The sequence below is a fragment of the Manis javanica genome, chromosome 7, assembly GCF_040802235.1.
Source record: "Manis javanica isolate MJ-LG chromosome 7, MJ_LKY, whole genome shotgun sequence".
Classification (NCBI taxonomy): domain Eukaryota; kingdom Metazoa; phylum Chordata; class Mammalia; order Pholidota; family Manidae; genus Manis; species Manis javanica.
Genome location: NC_133162.1, coordinates 96,522,439 through 96,541,760, shown reverse-complemented (window position 1 = coordinate 96,541,760; position 19,322 = coordinate 96,522,439). Strand labels below are relative to the sequence as shown.

Sequence of the window (19,322 nt, the reverse complement as noted above, 5' to 3'; positions counted from 1 at the left end):
GTGGGGCCCAGCAATCTGTTTTAACAAGCCTTCCAGGTGATTCTGATGCAGAATGGTGGCAGATTGGGATTGCCAGTTAAATCCAGTCCTGGTCTGCCACTGGACTTCAAATGCAGGGGGCTGTGGGCAAGGCCCTCCGGTGGGCCTCAGGATTTTACAAGGTCTCTCTAGCAGTGGTAGACCTGTGAACATCCAACTGAGAGATGGAGAGGCAACTTTTAACCCTCCCCTTTCTGTTGGTGGCGGGGGTTCCAAGAGAAAAGTGAAGCTGTTTTGAATATTCTCAGGTAAAGCCCTGTCTGCATGAGCCAAATAATTTACCCCGTTAAAGAGAAAGGGGTCTGGCTTTAAGCTTACACTTCCTGCAAATGAGGAAAGGGAGGGTCTTAGTTGGCATTTGCTGCCCTTGGACCCTTTCCCGGACCCCACTCCTTTTTGGTGTGAAGACAATGTGCTGCCCCCTGGAGAACTCAGGCCCCGTCAAAGGTCAAGGAAAAACAATGACTTTTCTTTTGTCCTATTTGCCTTTTTCATAGTACCTAAGGAGGCCAGGAGGGCGGCAGGTTCATACATCCCTCTTTGTAATTGAGAAAACTGATCCATGAAGGATTGCCTCCGAAGGTTCGCCTCTGTTCACACTTACTGAGGGCCTTGCAAGACCCCGACCTTTCACAATTATCCCACTTATTAACTGAGGCTCAGAGACGTTAAAAAAGCAGCCCTGGGTTGCACAGAGGTTGGTGGGACAGCAGAGCCCGGGCACCCGCCTCCTCTCCCAGGACCTCGGCACCTCCTCCTGGCGTGTTGTCGGCCAGCTGGGGCTGGATCCGAAGTTCCGGCCCTCCGGCCAGCGCCGCTGCGGACCTCGACCCTCGAGGAATTTGAGCCCCAGACGAAGCCGTCCTCCGAGGTTCGAGGTTCGGGAGCACGGAAGGGAGTGACCCCGAGCCCTGAAGTCGGCAGGGTCTGGCCTCCCCTAGTGTGGATCCTCTGCCCTCGGACCCGGAGGGGCCTCCCGCGTCGGCTGGGACCTAGCACCCTCCCCGCGAGCCCGGCCCTCCCCTCTCCTCCCCTCCCCAGGGTATCCTGCGGGCAGTCTCCGCTGACTCAGCATAAACTGAGCCGCCGAGGGAGGCGGGGCCGGGCCAGTCTGCCCGGGGTTAATTGCTCCCTCGGCATGTCCCCTCCCTCCCTGCCGCCCCGCCCCCGGGGAGAAGTCTCCGGCTGGGAACGGGCTGTCACAGCCGAACGGCCGGAGGCGGGAGGCGGGAGCTCGAGGCAGATGCCGGGCGCAGCATGACTGCCATCGCGGTGCAGGTAGCCGGGGCCCCGCGGGGCGCTGCGCCGGCCCTCCACGGGCGGGCCGAGTAGGATGGGGCTCCGCGCCGCAAGCGAGGTCCAGCAGCGGCCGAGGGTGCGAGTGCTCTGCCGAGCGCGCCCCCGTCGCAAACGTGGGGTTCGGAGGAAGGCGGGCGGCGGGAAGTGACCCGGAGCGCCGGTCCCCCGACGCCGCTCCTGAGGCTTGGACTCTGCTTGCGGCCCACTCTGCAAGCACTTGAGGCTTCCAGATTTCTTTTGGAGGATTTTTCTGCTTCTCCGCCTCTCACTGGGGTCACCACTGTCTGCCGATTAGGTTCGCCAAAGGGGGCCCCTCTTTTTTAAGGATGCACCTCTGGTGTGGATTATAAACAGAATCCACTTGCAAAGTGAGACTTGCCGTATGTAATATGAGGATGCGTCTCCGGAAAAGCTAGAACTTTCTTAGTTGGAGGCTAGAAAGACCACCTCTCCTCTCCAAAACTGAGTCTGGGGTGCTGGGGTTTGGGATGGACTCGCTGGGGCAAGCGGACACCTCAGAGAAAAGGCTGAAGGCAGGGGAGGGCCCTCATTCTCGAAGGTTTGGTTTCTTAGAGTGGTGCAAGATGTTTACGTTGGCTGGGAGCCTGCCGCTGCCCTCGGGCGTGCTGCTCCCCGGAGGTAAGTCGGTCGGTGGCGGGACTGCTACCCTGCTGGCGGACCTCCTCTCCGCGGAAGCTTTCCACCAGCCCGCCTCCTCCAGAGCCTTCCAATTGTACTGTCCTGACCACTAGAGAGGCTCGCGGACTTCTTGCTAGTACTCAGAACCCCACCACCGCGACTCCAGTAGATACTGCTCCGCCCATTTTACAGATGGGGTAACTGAGGCTCAGAGGTTAAGTAACCTGACCATGACCAGCTAAGCGACAGAACTGAGATACAAAACCAGGCCTGGTTAGCTGAAAGCCCCACTCACCCTTTCGCATTTCCCTAACAGGAGAAACCCAACCCACAGGCCACCATCAAACTCCCTTCCAGCTAGGACCAGTAGTTTGAGGGGGGACAGGGTGTGAGGGGCTGTTGGAAATTTCTCCTCTGTTCTGGGGCGTAATCCTGAGTCCTGACAGGCGGTCTTCTGGGATAGGCCCTGGAGGAAGGGGACAGGCAGTGAGGAGGGTGGGACTGGGTGTGGTCTCCCCTGTCTAGGAGCTGGCTGTCCAGTTGAGTAGAGAGACTTGTAAACAGGATTCGGAAGAAGTACCAGGAAGTGAGAGCTAAATTAAGAGATGCAAAAGTTGCCGGTGGGATTAACTGGGGGTGGGGGGTAGGGGTGGCTTTTTGCAGGCTGGAAGGGGCAGGAAGACTGAGAACGAGGAAAGGGGACCAAGTTGTTGGAGGAAGAGGGAGGAGGCCCAGGGGTAGTGGAGGTGAAGCCCTGGGTTCTCTTCCCCAAGGGGGCAAGCACTGCTTCTGCAGGACATTAGTAGCTTGGCCTAGAGGCACCTATCCAATGTTACAAGCACTTGAGGTGATGGCTTATTTCAGCCCCACTACACCACAGGACTAGGCAGCTATTGTTACCTCCATTTATAGGTGAGGAAACCGAGAGATAGAGAGGGTTTCAGTAACTTGCCAGAGGTAAAGGGCTAGAAAGAAGACTGGCAGGCTTGTGTGCCGCCTGCCTGACCAGTGACTGGGTTATGCATGCAAGGCTGGGCAGCAGGTCCAGGGACAGTGGTAGGCTAACTCCTTTATGGAGCTGTTGAAGAAATTTCTGGCTAATGATGGTGAGGGCCTGACCTGCACCAGAGTGGGGGGAGGTGAGAGCAGGTATGGACCCTTGTTGGGAGGTGGAGAATGAGTAGTGAGCAGCCTGACTGGGGGCCAAGGGGAGCAGATGGGGTCCTGGTTGTAGAGGAAGAGAAGACATTGGCATTGGACTCTGGTCCAGGAGGCTCAAGTGACACTGGTCTAGGACTAGAAATCATCCAGGGTTACAGTTGAAAAAAAGGAAAGCGCTTATCTTTTTTTAAGCAGAAGAAGTCAAGGCCCTAAAGAGATTAAAGTAGCCAGCCCATGGTCACAGAGCTGGGAGCAGCAGGTCAGAGGCAGGACTAGATATCCCTCCTTCCCTCTTGCCCAGTGCCCTGCACTGACCACACTACTTCCTGGCCACCCTCCGGGAGAGGATTTGAGGTCCTGGATCACTGAAAGCCAGCAGAGGTTCCTGCAGCTGGAGTGTGTCAAGGGTGGTGAGGAAGGAAGACTCCAATGTGCATTATTGTTTTTACTAAGAGCTCCCCAAGGACCTTTATATACACAATCTTATTTAATCCTCAGGAGTTTTGTTGGGGGTCAGAGTTCAAATAAAGTCTTGCCTTGGGATGGGAGGGAGAAGATAAATGACATAAGCTGTCTTATCTTTCTGATCCCAGTGTGGTGTCTGAGGATCTGTAAATTGAAGTCCAGTCTGTGCCCAGGACAGGTGGGGCTGCAGGAGCAATAGGACATGCCTGTTCCCCAGGCAACAAGAGGTCAGGGGTCAAAGGTGTCTGGATCCTCTGTTCTTGTGACTTGTTCCCAGCATCTGGGGTTCTCCCATCTTAGGAACTTATCAACGTCTAGGGGTGTTAGAGTCCTGCTAAGTGCCTTCATGGCTACTGCTGTCCCAAAGGGATCAACAGTGCCATTTTTTAAATAAGAAAATAAGGGCCAAAGAGTTTAAGAAAGCATCCATGGACAAACACCATTAGTGGTTTGTAGACACTAGAGGTTCCATAGTTTCCTTGGTTTGTTTTTAGCATAGAGTCATTTTTTTCTAATGAAATGTAATACAGACCCTAGACTCCCAGTATCTCCAGCAGGTAACGGAACTGTTGTGGTTGAAGTAAGGAAGGGGCCCTGGTCGCCCTGCTTCCCCACCGTAGGTAGCAAGGGTCACAGTTTGAGACCCACAGCCCAGACTTCACCTGGGTGTGCTTTACAGCATCCCTGGCTGCCTTTGGCTCAGGATCTGAGTTGGGGTCCTGATCCCATGGGCATTCCCATATGCTGTAATCATTTTCCTGGCCAGTAATACTGAGCCCTTAACACATACACCCTGTACTTGGAAGGCCCAACTCAGTATTTATGGCTGCATCCCATGCCCTGCAGATGATCCACTGTCCAGGAGCCAGCACAGACTTTACAGTGATTTAGATGAGTAATCTTAGGCAAGTCACCTGACCTCTGCATCACACAGTTTCCCTCTTCACATAACCCTCACAGAGCTTTCTACTCTACCAACCTCACTGCTTTAGGAGTAAATAGAACCAGTGTAATACTGTTTATCAACTATACTTAAGTAAAATAATTAATAAAAAAAAAAGTAAATAGGACCCTACTTAGGCAAAAGTGCTAAAAGCAAAGGGGTGGATGGGGGTCCTTATTTATGTATCCCTGGGGCTGTAAGTAGCGATAGCTCCTGCATTGTGGGCAGGTTGGGAGCAGCCTGCTGTTCTGCGGGGGCACTGACCATAGCGGTCTCCCAGGAGCCTAGCTTTGCTGTCTGTCCCACACTGATGTGTGTAGCCAACCTGCATCTGGAAGCCTCAATTTGCACATGGCATGGGGTGCACCCCATAATTCCTGCTCAGTTTCCCGGCAGTGACTGTCACACATGAGCTGTTCGGCTTACTTTCCAAATTTAGGAGTAACCTGGCTTGCTTCCATGCACACCGTAAGAGTGTAATTTAACTTATGACTGGGCAGGAGATTTGGTTTAAAGGGACCTTCAGGTGGGAGTGACAGTGTTACAAACTCGACTGTTCATATATTCCATGGCTGATCTTGAGTACCCACTGAATGCCCAGGTCAAGCTCTGTGCCAGGTACTAGGGACACAGCAGTGTCTAAATGTGAGGACCCACCTAATTGGAGAGCACAGTCTCTTGAGATAGACAGTATGTAACTACAGATTGGAAGAGTGGATAGCATGCAATCAGAACAGTGAATAAAACAAATAGGTGCCTGATGGAAAATGATGAGAGGGGACCTGGTTTGGGTTGGATAGGCAGGTGGCATTCTGAGGAGGTGATATTCAGCTGTGACATGAATGGAGAAAAGGAGGCAGGCTGGAGAGACCAGTGGGTCTGAAGAAGGTTCTGGGCTTGTCCTAGCGTCAAAGGAGCTGCTGTGCCTGAGGGAGGTGGCCAGGGAGAGTGCTGGAGGATGAAGTTGGACAAGAAGCCAGGTCAGATCATGCAGAGCTTTTGGTCAGTGGCAAGAAGTTTTACTCTTAGAAATACTTTTTTCTTTTGCTTTCTGGGTTGGGGGTTTGGAAATGACACCTGGGTGATATGCCAGGGCTGTGAGATAAGGGACACCTCCCCTGGACCCCTGGCCTCACTTGCTGGGAGAGAGGTGGATGCATTCTTCTAGTGCCAAAACCAGGGCTGAAGGAGAGCCTCCGTGGTTTCCCCACACCAGGAAACTGCTAGAACAGATAGTTTGGTTGGCAAGTTCTGGGTGGGGTGCAGGCTGAGCAAGACTGAGGGCAAGGTGCAAACATTACTTTAAGTACTGAGGAAAACAAGGTAATAGTAACACAGTCCTGAGCCGAATGTGTAAGTGCAGAACCAGCTGGGTGGTTCCACATTGGAAGTGTACAGGGACGTCCTAGGGAGAGTGAGGGAAGTTTTGCATACAAAGCTGCAAGCTGAAGGTCACAGTAGTCAGGCCAGACAAGTTTTCTGAATTCAGAATGGGCTAGGATTTATCTGTCAGTCAATGGAATTTTGATTTCTTACTCATGATAAAGATCATTGAAGAGAAAAGGTCAGGGAACTCTTCTGCCTTTTGAATAACTGGACAGTTTATGCTTATAGGTCTTGAATGGAGAACAGGGAGCAGTAGAATGAGGGAAGGATTCCCCAGAGAAGGTGGGTCTGTGCTGAAAGACTGGGGAGGAAGCTATTTGTGAAGGTGGCATTCCGGGTGTCCCGGAAGGCTGGAACGTAAGATAGGCTGTGGGAAGCTGGAAGGCATGTTCAGGGTGTTCCCAAAGAGGTTGGAAGGAGTGTGGCAGGGCCCTCCCTGACATACCGTGGTTATGGTGTCTTCCAGGCCCAGAGGCTGCTGGCCCATAGGAGGCCCCACCGGTCCTTCTTCGAATCCTTCATCCGGACCCTCATCATCGCGTGTGCTGCCCTGGCCGTGGTCCTTTCCTCCATCGCCATTTGCGATGGCCACTGGCTCCTGGCTGAGGACCGCCTCTTTGGGCTGTGGAATTTCTGCACCACCTCCAACCAGACTGGTCTGCTCTGCCTCAGGGACCTGAGTCAGGCCCACGTGCCTGGGCTGGCCACGGGCATGGTTCTAGCCCGCAGCACGGGCGCCTTGGCTGTGGTGGCCGCCATTTTCGGCCTGGAGCTCCTCATGGTGTCTCAGGTGTGTGAGGACCTCCACGCATATCGCAAGTGGGCCATGGGCTCTGTCCTGCTCCTTGTCTCGTTCGTCCTCTCCTCTGGGGGGCTTCTGAGCTTTGTGGTCCTCCTCAGGAACCAGGTCATACTCACTGGCCTCACCTTGATGTTCTGGTGTGAGTTCACCTCCTGCTTTCTCTTCTTCCTGAATGCCATCAGCGGCCTCCACATCAACAGCATCACCCATCCCTGGGGCCAACCAAGGAAATTTTAAACACCCCCCCTCACCCCAAGGACCTAAGATTCTACAAGATCAGCATGGGACTTTTCCAAATGTGACTTCTGGTAGGGGAAGGGGTGGGACAATGACCTTGAAACTGTTGCCTCTTAGCCAATAATCTTTGGGTGGTTGTCCAGAAATGGTACAGGGCCTTTTGCAGCTGGTCTGCTGGGCCAGACACCAAGAGAGTGCTTCAGTGCTACCAGCTGTGCAGACTTAGCCAAGTTTATTAGGATGTTGATTTTAGAAGAAACACATTTTAAAACATCTTCTTGAGTCCTTCCTCCCAGGAAGGGAATAGACTTAGAAGCAGCTTGAGTAACTGATGCCCAGGACAGTTGAACAGCCAAGTTGAGGTTCACACCTGTTTTATTGACTCAGCTGTAGGGTTCCTGGGCCTCCTAGGGTTGTTCTTCCAGCTAAGAGTGCAGTCAGTGTCTAGGAGTTCCACCAGCTCAGGAGACCTTTGTCCACATTGACCTGCTTTACCTACAGTCATGCTGGTGGTGGGGTTGGCCGGAGGGGTTCAGGCTTCCTTCAAAATTTTTTGCACATAGTAGGTATTTAAACAATTTTATGTGACTTGATGCCTGCCATTTACAGACTCTCTAACCCCTGGATAACCCCAGGTTCCAGTAGCTAGCTGCCGGTCCCTTTGGGGACTTGCCTTAACTCTTGAAGAGGAGTTTCTGAGCAAGCCTCCAGGGGGCCCACCTGCCTTCTAATACAAAATGCTTGCTTAGGTGAGCATGTTTGTGTGTTTGCATGTCCTTCTTTGGAAAGGGTCAGATGGCCTTAAGGTACCATTTTTGATCCTAGAACACATTTCAAAGAGCACAAAATTGGACCTGCTAGACTCCAGGGGGTAAAGCGTGGACCTTGGGTGATGATTAACAACCATCCTGGGGATGGATGCAGGTGAAGGGGACCAGTAACCAGTGGAGATTTCCATCCTTACCAGCATATCTGCATTTTCATGCATGAAATTGCCCCCTTTGCAGCCCCTTTTCTGCCCAGTAAGGTGAAGTTGCCCTCAGCACATCTCATTCTACGCTAGCCCCTTCGCCCTCCCCCACCTGATGAATTCTGGCCTTCATTCTGGCTGCTGCTGAGCACATGGGTTTTTGGTCTCTGCTCTGCCCTATCACTGTAGGTCCCCTTCCTGGGCTGGGTGCCTATACCTACCTCTTGTGTTTTTTTAAAGACTTACTCCAAGCTGTGTGGAGTCCATGGGGATCACTTGAGAAAGGTGTGGACCAGTCAGTTTTTCAGAGAGCAGAGCTCATCAACCACACAGGCTGGGTTCCTAGCCCTGGAAAGTGGGCACCTGGTCTTTCACTCCAGAGTATACAAGCTGTAAAGGGGAGGCCTCCTGTCTCTGCAGGGAGAAGTGCAGAGGCGGGGCCCAGAGAGGGACAGTACTTGTCCAGGGTCACAGAAAGCCATGACTAGAGCTGGGCCCACCCACCAGCAAGGTGCCCTTTCCTCTATGCTGGGGGAAGAGACATCTCTGTTTCTGTTGTCTAGGATGCTTTCACCAGAGCACTAGTAGGCTCTGTTTTACAAAAGGATTCAAATATTTAGTTCTCTTTAATCCTCATGTGGCTGGCAGGGAGGGAGTAGTGATTTTCAAGGGAACTGAGAAAAGGGTGGGGTTAAAATCCCCACTGGGGCAAGGGGAAAGGCCGTCCCCATAACACAGACACTGCTTGGGAGCATGGGGATTTGAAACCAAAGCTCTGGACTGAAATTCTGCCATTTCCTTCCTTGGGAAAGTCACAGGACCTTGGTGAACTTATCATTGTTCCATCAAATGGGATCATGTCTTATTTCCTCCTTACCTACTTCTAGGGCTGCAGCTAACAGAGAAAAAGCAGTAAGAACAGAGGGGTGCCTCATACTGTGTTAGGTTTACCAAAAGGCAGCTGGGGCTCTTGGGCTGTCCTGACTGCCTCTGACTTGATCAGATTAATTCAGTTGTTGTCTTGAAGGCTCGGGTGAGAGCTACTGGACAGGGAATTGCAGCAATGGGAGGGGAGGGTCCTTCTAGGGCCTAAGGCCTTGACTTCGAGTTTTCTGGGCTTCTCAGCTTGATCTTAAAGATGAGCAGGGGGTCAGGAAAGCCCCATCCTCTAGAAAGGGGTAGGAAACTGAACCAGAGCATCCTCTTTCACTCTGTTTCAAGGTTGAGAAGAGTGACAAATACAGACAAAATCTCACCCAGCTACCATATATTTCCCTGCCCCGTCTGGGCCCCCAAACTGCCCTTCCCAGAACACAACAGACCCAAGTCCCAGGCCCTCTTCCCGCCCTGTGGTGCCCCAAGATCCTTGTTCTGAGGAATTATCTCCACCTCACCCCCAAAGCCAAGGCCTGGAAGAGGGCCTCAGCCACAGGAAGAAGTCTGTGGGCAGACAGACCATCCATCAGCGTTAGCCCTCCCCGGACCTGTCCCGGCCTCCATCCTCTCAGATGACACTGGTCCTGCAGGAGCCCCGGCTCTGCTCTGAGGGGCTGGCCTTGGTACTGTGGGTGAGGCCGCTGATGCCATTGCTGGAGGAAGAGCCAAGGACCACAGGGCACAGGGGGAGCCCATGGAGGTGCCACTGCCTCCACTTCTTCTGAACCTCCAGCTGCACCTGTCCCCAGAGAACAGCTGTCAACCAGGGAGCAGAGCCCCATGTGCTGAGTCCCACTCACTCCTGCCCAGCAGTCATGCCTTCCCCTCCCCTGCAGGCCACACTGACCGTTTCCAGCCCCCACACCCAGTAGGTACTGAGGTCCCTGCTCCTGGACCTGCTGTGTCTCTACATGCAGCCTGGAAAAGGGGCTGTGGTTGTTCCACGAACTCAGAATTCAACATCCAGACCATCACATCGGATGATGAAACATTCCCATGGAGCCACCCCAGCTCAGGACTTATATGGGGGCCATGATTGCTCTTTGGATATTTTCTTCATGGTCCCCAGTTTTAGCAGCAAAACTTTTGAGGTTAGGCTTGATGCTTGTGTTTTGGAAAATATTAGAGGTTGTTCCCACTCAAGTGTGCTAAAAATCAACAGTGGGGCCGTAACAGGAAAGCCTTACATGTGTGAAATACCAGATGCAACTAATGACTGCCCAGCTGCTGCATGCCAGGAGGCTGGTATGCTGACCCAAATGCTCTGGGCAAGGGCAGAGACCTTGGGCCAAGGTGCAGCCCCCAAGTCACTCACTTCACAGGGTGCAAGACTGGGGCCCAAAGAAGGGCAGTGCTGGAGATCACCCATCAAGCAAGCAGCAGAGCAGCCAAGAGACTGGCTGGGTGCCAGCGCTTTCCTCCATTTCCTGAACTTCCCCAAGGATAAAAATCACTTGGAATGCTTGTTTGAGAAATACTCTCAGGCTCCAGCCCAGACCCAGGAATCCATTTTTGATGAAGTAGAAACAGACTAGGGCCCAGCAATAGTTTTAGCAAGGTCTCTGGGTGGTTCTGGTACTGCCATGAAGTGAGCTCAGACTCCTAGAGACAGGCTCAAGCCAGGAGGCCCAGGCTTCCCCACCCTACCCCTCTATCCCCACCACCATTTCCAGGCAGCAACTTTGGAACTGGAATCCAGTGGCTGGGGAGCTGGTCCAGGCATCCAGGTGCCCCTAGAATGCTTACCTCCCCATTGAGGAAGCAGTAGAGGACGGCCACCACCAGGCCCTGTGGAGGGAACAGAGCCAGCTGGATCAGTGCAGGTTTGCCCCAGCTCAGCCTTGTTCCAGCAACTTCTTCCCACCTTTAATCCCCAGCCCCAGGCTCCCTTCTCCCTAGGTCATGTTCTAGAACCTTCCACACCTCTCACCTGTGAGAGGGGTGGGGCTGCCTCTTCTGGGCCCTCAACGGTGCCCCTGGCTGTGCAGGCATCGACCAGCCTACATGTATCAGTGACATTAAAGCTGAGGCTGCTAACTTGGGCCCATGGGGACCAGGAAAGTCACCTGAATTAGGAAGGTGACCCATCTGGGAGACATAGGGAGAGGTGGCACCTTAATCCCACTGGCAGAGGGTGGAGCCAGGCTTCCTGGGTCCTCTGATTTCAAGATAAGCTGGAAATCTTTAGATGTGTAAACATGAATAAATATTCAAATCGAAAAACCAAAAGGAAGTGTGTTGGTCAGAAGGAAGCCTGTGTGCAGGTCCTGGCAGGCCAACGGTGGGCATGACACCCCTGCTTGCATCTCCATGGGCAGGGGCCTCCAGGTTGCATACACTTTGTATTCTCTGGCATGGTGGGGCCTATGCCTATCAGGACCCTCCTTCCCTGTTATCAGGAGCTGCTGTTTTCCCAGTGGTGCCTTTCTCTCAACCCACCCTAGTATGGAGTCTCAGAGCAAGAACTCCAGCCTGAGATGCAGGATTTGAGTCTAAGAGGTCTGCACAGAACCATGAGCTGCGAGCAGGCTCTGCGTCATGCATATGTCCTCGCAGCTTACCTCCTCTGAGGTCCAGTCTGCATGCCCTTCAGAGGTCCAGGTGCCACAGCTCTGACCTCAGATGGCCCAACTCCTCCTCCCTAGATCCCATCCAGGCCTGCCTTTGCCACTTACTGCATGGGAAAGGACCCCAAAGAGCGGTAAGGCAGCCCATCTATGGCAGGCACAGTTATGTCTGACTGCTATTGGCATTTTAACAAAGTTCTTGACAGAATAGAAGGATTTGCTTTAGAACTCCAGGCAGCAATGACTGCTACACAGAATCAGGGCTTTGGAGGAGGAGGGAGGAACACTTACTCAAGGCAGTGGTTGCCAAATTTTGCTGCACATTAGAAGTACTTGGGAACTTTTGCCCAAGTTGCACTCTGTACCCCAAATCTGAATGTCTGGGGGTGGACGCATCAAAAGCTTTGAAAGATTCCCAGGTGGTTTGAATAGACATTACCTATCAGAACCCAGTCAGAGGGCGAGAAGGGCAAGCTTTGAAATGAAACAGAACTGGATTTGGGACACAGGTTGGCCTGTGTAACTGTGGGATTCTGGATTCCTGGTGTTTCATTTAATCCTTGCCAAAGCTCTAGGAGGTAGACAGGAGGATTCCCATTTTATAGGTGAGGAAACTGAGTTACAGGGGTTTAGGCAGGACTCTAGCATTGTATGTGCTCAGCCCAGACCTGGTGGTCAGGCTGCCAGCCAAGGCTCCTGCCCAGCTCATTGGGCCAAGGGTTTCCTGAGTCTCACACATCTAGGCCTCAAGGATCCAAGGACACGTTGTCACTGTTCAGGTGAGGGCAGGAGGCCTGGGTGAGAGAAAGATAGATGTGCCCCAAGTATAGATAGGACAGGCCTCACAGAGCCAGCAACTGTAAGAAATTGCAGTTCTTTTACAATCATTAAAAATGGCGTCTTTGAGGAATTTTAATGACATGGGAAAATGTTCACAATGGACAGAATAGAGAATTATACAGAACCAGCAGGATACAATACCACACACATGATAACAATTATATGGGCATGTTTGTAGATCTGTGTGTGTCTTCCTGCATATTTTAACAGGTTATTTCAGAGTTATGAGACTACAGATGGTTTTTTCTTTTTCTTTAAAATTGTCCTTATTTTCCAAAATTTGTATAGTATACAAGTATTGTTTCTACAATCAGAAAGAGCTAATAGACTTCAGTTTTTAAAAGTATATGACAGTGGTAATGGTATTGTGGTTCTGTGTGTGTTCTTCTTTAAGCTCCTGTCTTTTAGAAATACATACTAAAATATTCACATTTGAAATAAACAAAGGTTTTGATGGGCCAGAGGAAGCAGACAGGGCAGTGGTGACACAGGACGGGCCACGAGTGCCTGACGGCTACATGGAGGTTCATTAGACTTTCCTCTTCGGTAAGGAAAAAATTTTCCATAATACAAAATTTACAAATGTATAATATATAATAAAATGATGTTTATATGTGAACAAAGTTTCTTTTTAAAGAAAACTCTTGAAGATTCTTTTTCTCCATAGACTTTTCTGTGTCAACATAATTTACACAGTTTCAGTTTTCTCTCAACAATCCATTTCCCCAAAAAGAGGCCAGAGGGCCTTATCTGGGGAAGTGCACAGCCCCACCCGCAAGCTCCAGTTCCGAGGGATGGGCAGGCTCAGTCCACACCGGAGGCAGACCTGGTCTCCAGTGCTCTCGGCAAGCTCACTAGCCCTCTGCTGGCCCAGTCAATGCCCTCCTCCACTGAAACCTGGAATCCCCAACCTGCTAAATGGACCCCTGTAAGCCCAGCCTGCCCGCATGTTACAGCAGCGGTGGCCGTGAAAGCTCTCTAGCCCAGAGAAGAGAAATATGGATTACACAAGAGGCTGGGTTCTCTGGAGGTCTGGGGCACTGGCGCGGGCCCTGGACAGAGAAGAGTCTAAGAAGAGGGCAGAGGGGACAGCCCTGGAGTGGGGTCTGAAGGTGTGGGTTAGACAAGACCTGACTCCCCTCTGTAATGTATTCCCAGTGATGTATCTTCCCTGGAACCTGAAAGTGACAGGAGGGTGTCCCTGCCCAGACCCACTCTGAACAGAACTTAGGGAATGTGGGAGGTTCTAAGTCCCTACCCTGACGCCAACGCCTCCCCTGGTGAGGACTCTTCAGGAGGGCAGGAAGGCTTCTTAAGGAAAATCCACTGGGAGCAATTTCTCTCAAGGTCCAAAGTCTAAAATCACTAGGCTTTTCCTGAGAACTCCATTGTTTGCATCTATGGATATCATGAATCTCGAAAACAGATCGAATTTCTATCTTTGCTTTGGCCACTGGGACACTCCAAAGCAAATTTATAATCTATTTCTCCAGCAATCACAGGACTTCATCAAATTTGCTTCTGTGTATGAACTCAATTTTGGTTTTCTTTTTTCACTGATCCCTCATCTACTTATTTTTTGTCCTCTGTATGTATTTTTTAAATTTTTTTTATTAAGGTATGATTGATATACACTCTTACGAAGGCTCCACATGAAAAAACAATGTGGTTACTACATTTACCCATATTATCAAGTCCCCACCCATACCCCAATGCAGTCACTGTCCATCAGTGCAGCAAGTTGCTAGAGATCCACTATGTCCCTTCTCTGTGACTCTGTACGTTTTTCCTTAAAGCTACATCATATTATCTCTGGAAGGAGCTAGGTATAAGTAAACAAATAATGTGGTGAAGTTTGGAATTCATGTTAAGAGTCCCTTTCTGTCCAAACATGTTTACTATTTTTTTGTTTCAAACTCACTACATCTTGTTGAGTTAGTAATAGGTGATTTCTCCCCTCACTCTTTTTTAGATTGTTTTTTATTTTTAATAAGTTGAATATGCAAGAGTCAAATGATTCTTGTCATAAAACAAGCCTCCTGGCAGCCCTGCTCCCATTTCCTGTTCCTCAGAGGCAACTACTTGGAACTCTCTTAACAGATTCTGAAAAATATGCTGATGTTGCTACTTCTGGATTTTTCAGTTTGGGGCATTTTTATGGACTTCCCAATCTGAAGATGAGGATGTTATTCTCTTTCAAATACCCTGCCACCTCACTCCCACCCTCCCACAATGCCCATCTTTCTGCCCCACTTGCTGGCACAGCCATAGTTCTCAACATTTACTTGGTTTTGACTGTGCACATACTACTGGGGGATGTGCAAGGTAGTGTGTTCAGGTTACTTTTCCCTTTGTTTTCCCTGGATTCAGTCTCTCTCTTTAGTTTTATGTCTCATCCCCAGTTGACTGGCGGGGAATTTGGGTACCACAGCACAGTGAGGTGCTGCCCCAGCTTCTCTTGGGTCTCAGCTAGATGAGGCATCTGGGAAGATTTGGCTTGCTCCACAGTCCCTCCACAGCTTCCATTATTCTCTAAACGAGAATGCCTCTTTTCACCTTAAAGTCACATCCCTGAAGCTTACCTGAAATGAGCCAAGGGCCAATTCAAAAAACAGCTGGATCTCCATGGCATCCTCTGAGGAGAAGGCAAAGATGATGTAGTGTATCCCAAAGAGGGGAATCAGCAGGAGAGTGGACTTGGCCAGGCGCCTGCAGACACAAATATGCTGCCATCTCCTGCCCCCAACCCCACCCACCCAGGCACACAGCTATGCACCCCCCATCTTGCCTGATATGTCCCCAGAGTTTTTTGGGGAAATCTCCAACTCATACGTTGGAACATACCCACCATCCAAATACAACCCTTATCCCCATATTCAGTCCCCAAACTTGCTGAGCATGCACTCCATTAGTAAAAAAGTTTGACCACGTATCTATCTGAATAACTTTATTTGTAAGTTATGTACATATATTATTGCCACTCTATGTCCAACCTATTAATAGCAAAGCCAGCATTATTATTTGATTAAAAAATGAGAATCACTTTCTTCCCTTATTAAGGTTGCCAAATTTAGCAAATTTGCACAGGATGCCCAATTCAATTTGAATTTAAGGTAAACAATGGAGAGTGGGGATTTTTTTTTGAAGCAAGTAGTAAAAAACTCTTGTTCATCCAAAATTCAAATTGAACTGGGCATCCTGTGTTTTATCTGGCAAGTTTATCCTGGGTCCCCAGCTTTACTCTACTTTGGAGCCCACTGCATTAAAGATGTCCCAGGGACTCTGTCACCAAGTAACTCAGGCCATTGCCAGATTCTCGAACCTCAGAACATCATGGAGAAAGCGTCTGACAGACACTGATTTGTCTTTAACATTTGTTACAGAGTCAATTATGTCCCCGCTAACCCAATTCACAAGCTGAAGCTCTAAGCTGCAAGACCTCAGAACGTGCAGGTATTTGCAGATAGGGCCTTAAAGAGGTGACTACGTTAAGGGAGGTCTTTAGGGGGGATGGGGGGATGGGGCCTTGGACCAATCAACTGGTGTCCTTATAAGAAGAGACACCAGGAATGCCCTAACACAGAGAAATGGTCATGTGATGTGAGGATGCAGTCAGAGGCTACCATCTACAAACCAAGGAGGGAGGCCTAGGAGAAACCAACTCCAGCCTCCAGGACAGTGAGAAAATATTAGTCTTGTTTAAGCCAAGTCACCCATCTGCAGTTTTTTGTTATGGCAGCCTTAGCAAACGAATACAGCATCTGTCTTTAACATCTTAAAGGTTTTAGAGCACTTCTGGACCACACATCTCCTTGAAAACCTCATGAAAGCTAGTGATTCTCGCATGAAAAGTACACACACCTATACAAATCTGTCTAAGCTGGGGTCCCTGAACCCCCAGCCTTGCCCCAAGGGTAAATCTCTGTTTCCTGGTCCTACCAGTCTTCTTATGTCCCACCCCCAGGGCAGTGAGTGCCTGAGCGTCACAGTGGACCCCCTCCCACCATTTACATGGTAAAGTCCTTGGAACTGGGTTATGGTTTCTCCTTTCCCTCCATCTCAGTGTCTAGCACCCGTTGGTAAACAACAGGGGCTCAGTAAAGGCTTATGGACTGATTGAGCATGCTTAGGTCTTTGCACTTCACTTACTTATAATGGTCCACTTCATTTCCTCTTGTTTCTCGGGTTCTAAGTTTTCTCATCAGGATTCTCAGAATGTTTATAAAAAGGATGAAATTAACCTGTAAAACACAAGGCAGTGGTGGGGCTAAAGGGGATCTGTCCTTCCAGCCCCCTCCCCTGGGCCCTGGGCCTGAGGGCAGAGAAGGCACTGTAGACCATACACCCAGGATCGCACATTGCTGCTCCCCCCACCTACCCACACCCCATAATCCTGGTGAAACAATTGTCTGGAGATGATGGCTGACACAGCACCCCCTCCCATCCCTGGGCTTCAGGAGCTCTAAGGTCTGCTCAGTTGCAGCTCAGATTACTCATGCTTGGAATGCACTGGAATTCCCCAGTTACAATGCACTTGTTAAAATGCAGGTCTGTGGCAAGCCAAAGCTTGGACTACACTTTGAATATAGAGGTTTTACAGCAGAGGTTCTCAAATTAGGGTGCAGATTGCTGGGCTCCCTCCCCTCAAGGATTACAGGTCAGTAAATTTGGGGTGGGGCCCAGGAATTTTCATGTTTAACAAGTTCCCAAGTGATGCTGAAGCTGCTGGTCTGGGGACCACACTTTGAGAACCACCACTGCAGAGCCTTATAGAGTCACTTTACAGCTCAGTCACCAGCTCCAGGAAACCAGCCTTGATTACCTCCCTTTCCTGATTTATTGTACTTAGCGATGATGTTACCGTGTAGGAGCACTTGAAAGGGGCCAGATGCATGCATTTGTCAAACTTTCATATGTGTCTACTTATCTGCCAATTCAATCATAACCTCATAAAGGACAGAAATGGAGTCTCTCTTTTGCTGTTCCCTCCCCCAGCCCCAGTGCCCAGTGTGAGAACATTACAATGCCACCCACATGGCAGCTCTTCTCCTCTCCTTTCCAGCACCATTTACAGAAGCAAAGATCAGCTGGGCACCTTCATTGTTCATACAAATAGTCTGTGGCATGGGGACATTTGGCAAAAGGACAGGATTAGTGGCAAGTCTAGGACCCTCGTGCTGCTTCCTTGATAGCATTGCTTCTCGGCTTTTGTTTAGGCAGCTTGCTCTGTGGTGGCAGTGCATGGTATAGCCTAATAAAAGCTATTCATATTTTGTCTTTGAGTTATATTTACTTTATAGGGGTCACTTGACAGAAAAACAAAAAAATCTTTAAGATCCCAAGAATGAGATCTTTACTAGGGGAATTCTAGGCTCTGGAGCAGACTGGAAGGGAGATATTTTCCATCAAGAGTGCCCACTAAACAATTCCCTCAATCACTAGATAGGCCCCAGTCCCGTGAAACCAGCCTAGACACTGGGGCTGGTTTTCCCTCAGCCAGGGCTCCTCCAGCTGGGCTGTGAGAGTCCCAGAATTACAACAAAGACACTGGCTTAACGAACTAAGGAAATATCCCCTGTGGGAATATTATGCAGCCATAGCACTGCAGTTGGTCAAATATTTTCAAATGACATGGAAAGGCTCACATCTATCACTAAGTGAAACAAGCAAACAAACCAGGACACAAAACTACATTAAGCTTTTGAATAAAAAAGTATGCATGGTCAAGAAAAAGACCGGAAGGAAAGTTCACATGTGTATCTCTGTGCCAGAAGTATGGATGATTTTATTCCCTTTTAAAAAACACATTTTGTACCTTCCTATTTTTTACATTAATTTTATTACCATCAAAGGGAAAAAACAAAAGGTCATGGGATGGTCCCGTCCCCACAACTGGCCCCAGAAGGCCAGTTCCCCAATCAGCTAGTGGATGTGCAGGGGCTACTGCCCTGCCCTGAGCCCAGCGCTCTTCAGCGAGCCCATGAAGGGCACTTGCTGTCAGCTGGTCCTGCAGGCTGCCCTGTGCAGAACTGAGGGTGGATTCCATCCATGAGACAACCCCAGTGTGCCTTCCTTCCTCTGCCTCCCTTCTTCTTATCCATACCCACAGGCTCAGCCATGGGGCTCCCAGCCCTGACTGCAAAGTAGAAGCACCTGAGAACTTAAAAATAAGACAAGTACCCAGTCCCAGGCCCATCCCCAAATCTCTGGCTAACAGTATTTTTAAAGCTCCAGGTGATTCTAAAGGGCAGCCACAGTTGAGACCCTCTGCTCCCTGCCCACAAGAGTCACTCCTGTATCTTTTCCCTGGGGCCACCCACCCAGGCCTACCCCTACTCATGGCGCTACAAAGGCCCAGGAACACAGCCTCACTCAGCATTCCCCAGCCTGACTCCTATGATTCTTCCTAGTTTAACAAGACGATGTCTAGAAAAATGATCAAGCCCAAAGATCTGAACAATAAAGGTGGAATTTCAGGCCAACACGGAGTCAGCCAGTTTAGGACAAGGAGCTCTGCTCACCACATTTCACTGCTACTCATAGACAAGAGCAAGTTATGTAAGCTCTTGCCTCCTGCCTGCTCCTCACCTCACTTCCCTCCACCTGTCATTGGTGGACGGGCTGGACTCTGGAAGCTCTGTAGTCTATCCCTTCCCGCACCTAGAGGGAAGAATGCCAGCCCTGTTCCTTGGCTCCCTGTCCCTACAGGCCAGTCACTGTTCCATCTCTTCCCCTGGGATCCAGCTCAGGGAAGGACAGCCACTCACGAGGATGGAGAGGATCACAGGCCCTCGGATGACCCACCAGACAGACACGTTGGCATTGATGTCCCAGCACCTATGGAGGAACAGCCAGGCATGATTAGGAGCAGAGAGCTGGGATGGCCAGAAAGCGTAGTCCCCTGAGAAGCCCTTCATATGAAGGCCCCATGATGTGGTCCTGAACTCTGGGGCTATGTGCTCAGCACCACTAAAGCTAACCCTCTCTTGCCGTCCAGGGGCACTGCTGAGGCCTAGGGAGAGGCCCCCTGTCTCCATG

General features: G+C 50.4%; 2 protein-coding genes across 4 annotated transcripts in view; one reads left to right on the top strand and one right to left on the bottom strand.

Moving 5' to 3' along the window:
- Nucleotides 1-1,185: 1,185 nt before the first annotated feature.
- Nucleotides 1,186-7,244, top strand: TMEM37 (transmembrane protein 37). 2 transcript variants are annotated; one of them, XM_017664110.3, is made up of 2 exons: nucleotides 1,186-1,317; nucleotides 6,399-7,244. In XM_017664110.3, the coding sequence occupies exons 1-2, from the start codon at nucleotides 1,297-1,299 to the stop codon at nucleotides 6,969-6,971; spliced, it is 594 nt and encodes a 197-aa protein (XP_017519599.1). In that variant the 5' UTR covers nucleotides 1,186-1,296; the 3' UTR covers nucleotides 6,972-7,244. The 2 variants fall into 2 exon arrangements, with proteins under 2 accessions (XP_017519599.1, XP_073097431.1); XM_073241330.1 differs by having other exon boundaries at nucleotides 1,294-1,414.
- Nucleotides 7,245-9,191: 1,947 nt separating this feature from the next.
- The window catches only part of SCTR (secretin receptor), a 112,528-nt gene continuing 102,397 nt past the window's right edge, over nucleotides 9,192-19,322 (bottom strand). For both annotated transcript variants that reach the window (XM_037001082.2, XM_073241329.1), the window contains exons 9-13: nucleotides 19,052-19,121; nucleotides 16,434-16,525; nucleotides 14,867-14,993; nucleotides 10,624-10,665; nucleotides 9,192-9,616 (exon numbers count right to left, since the gene is read on the bottom strand). In XM_037001082.2, the coding sequence (XP_036856977.2) occupies nucleotides 9,446-9,616; nucleotides 10,624-10,665; nucleotides 14,867-14,993; nucleotides 16,434-16,525; nucleotides 19,052-19,121 (502 nt within the window). In that variant the 3' untranslated portion in view covers nucleotides 9,192-9,445. The remainder of the gene's footprint in view (nucleotides 9,617-10,623; nucleotides 10,666-14,866; nucleotides 14,994-16,433; nucleotides 16,526-19,051; nucleotides 19,122-19,322) is intronic.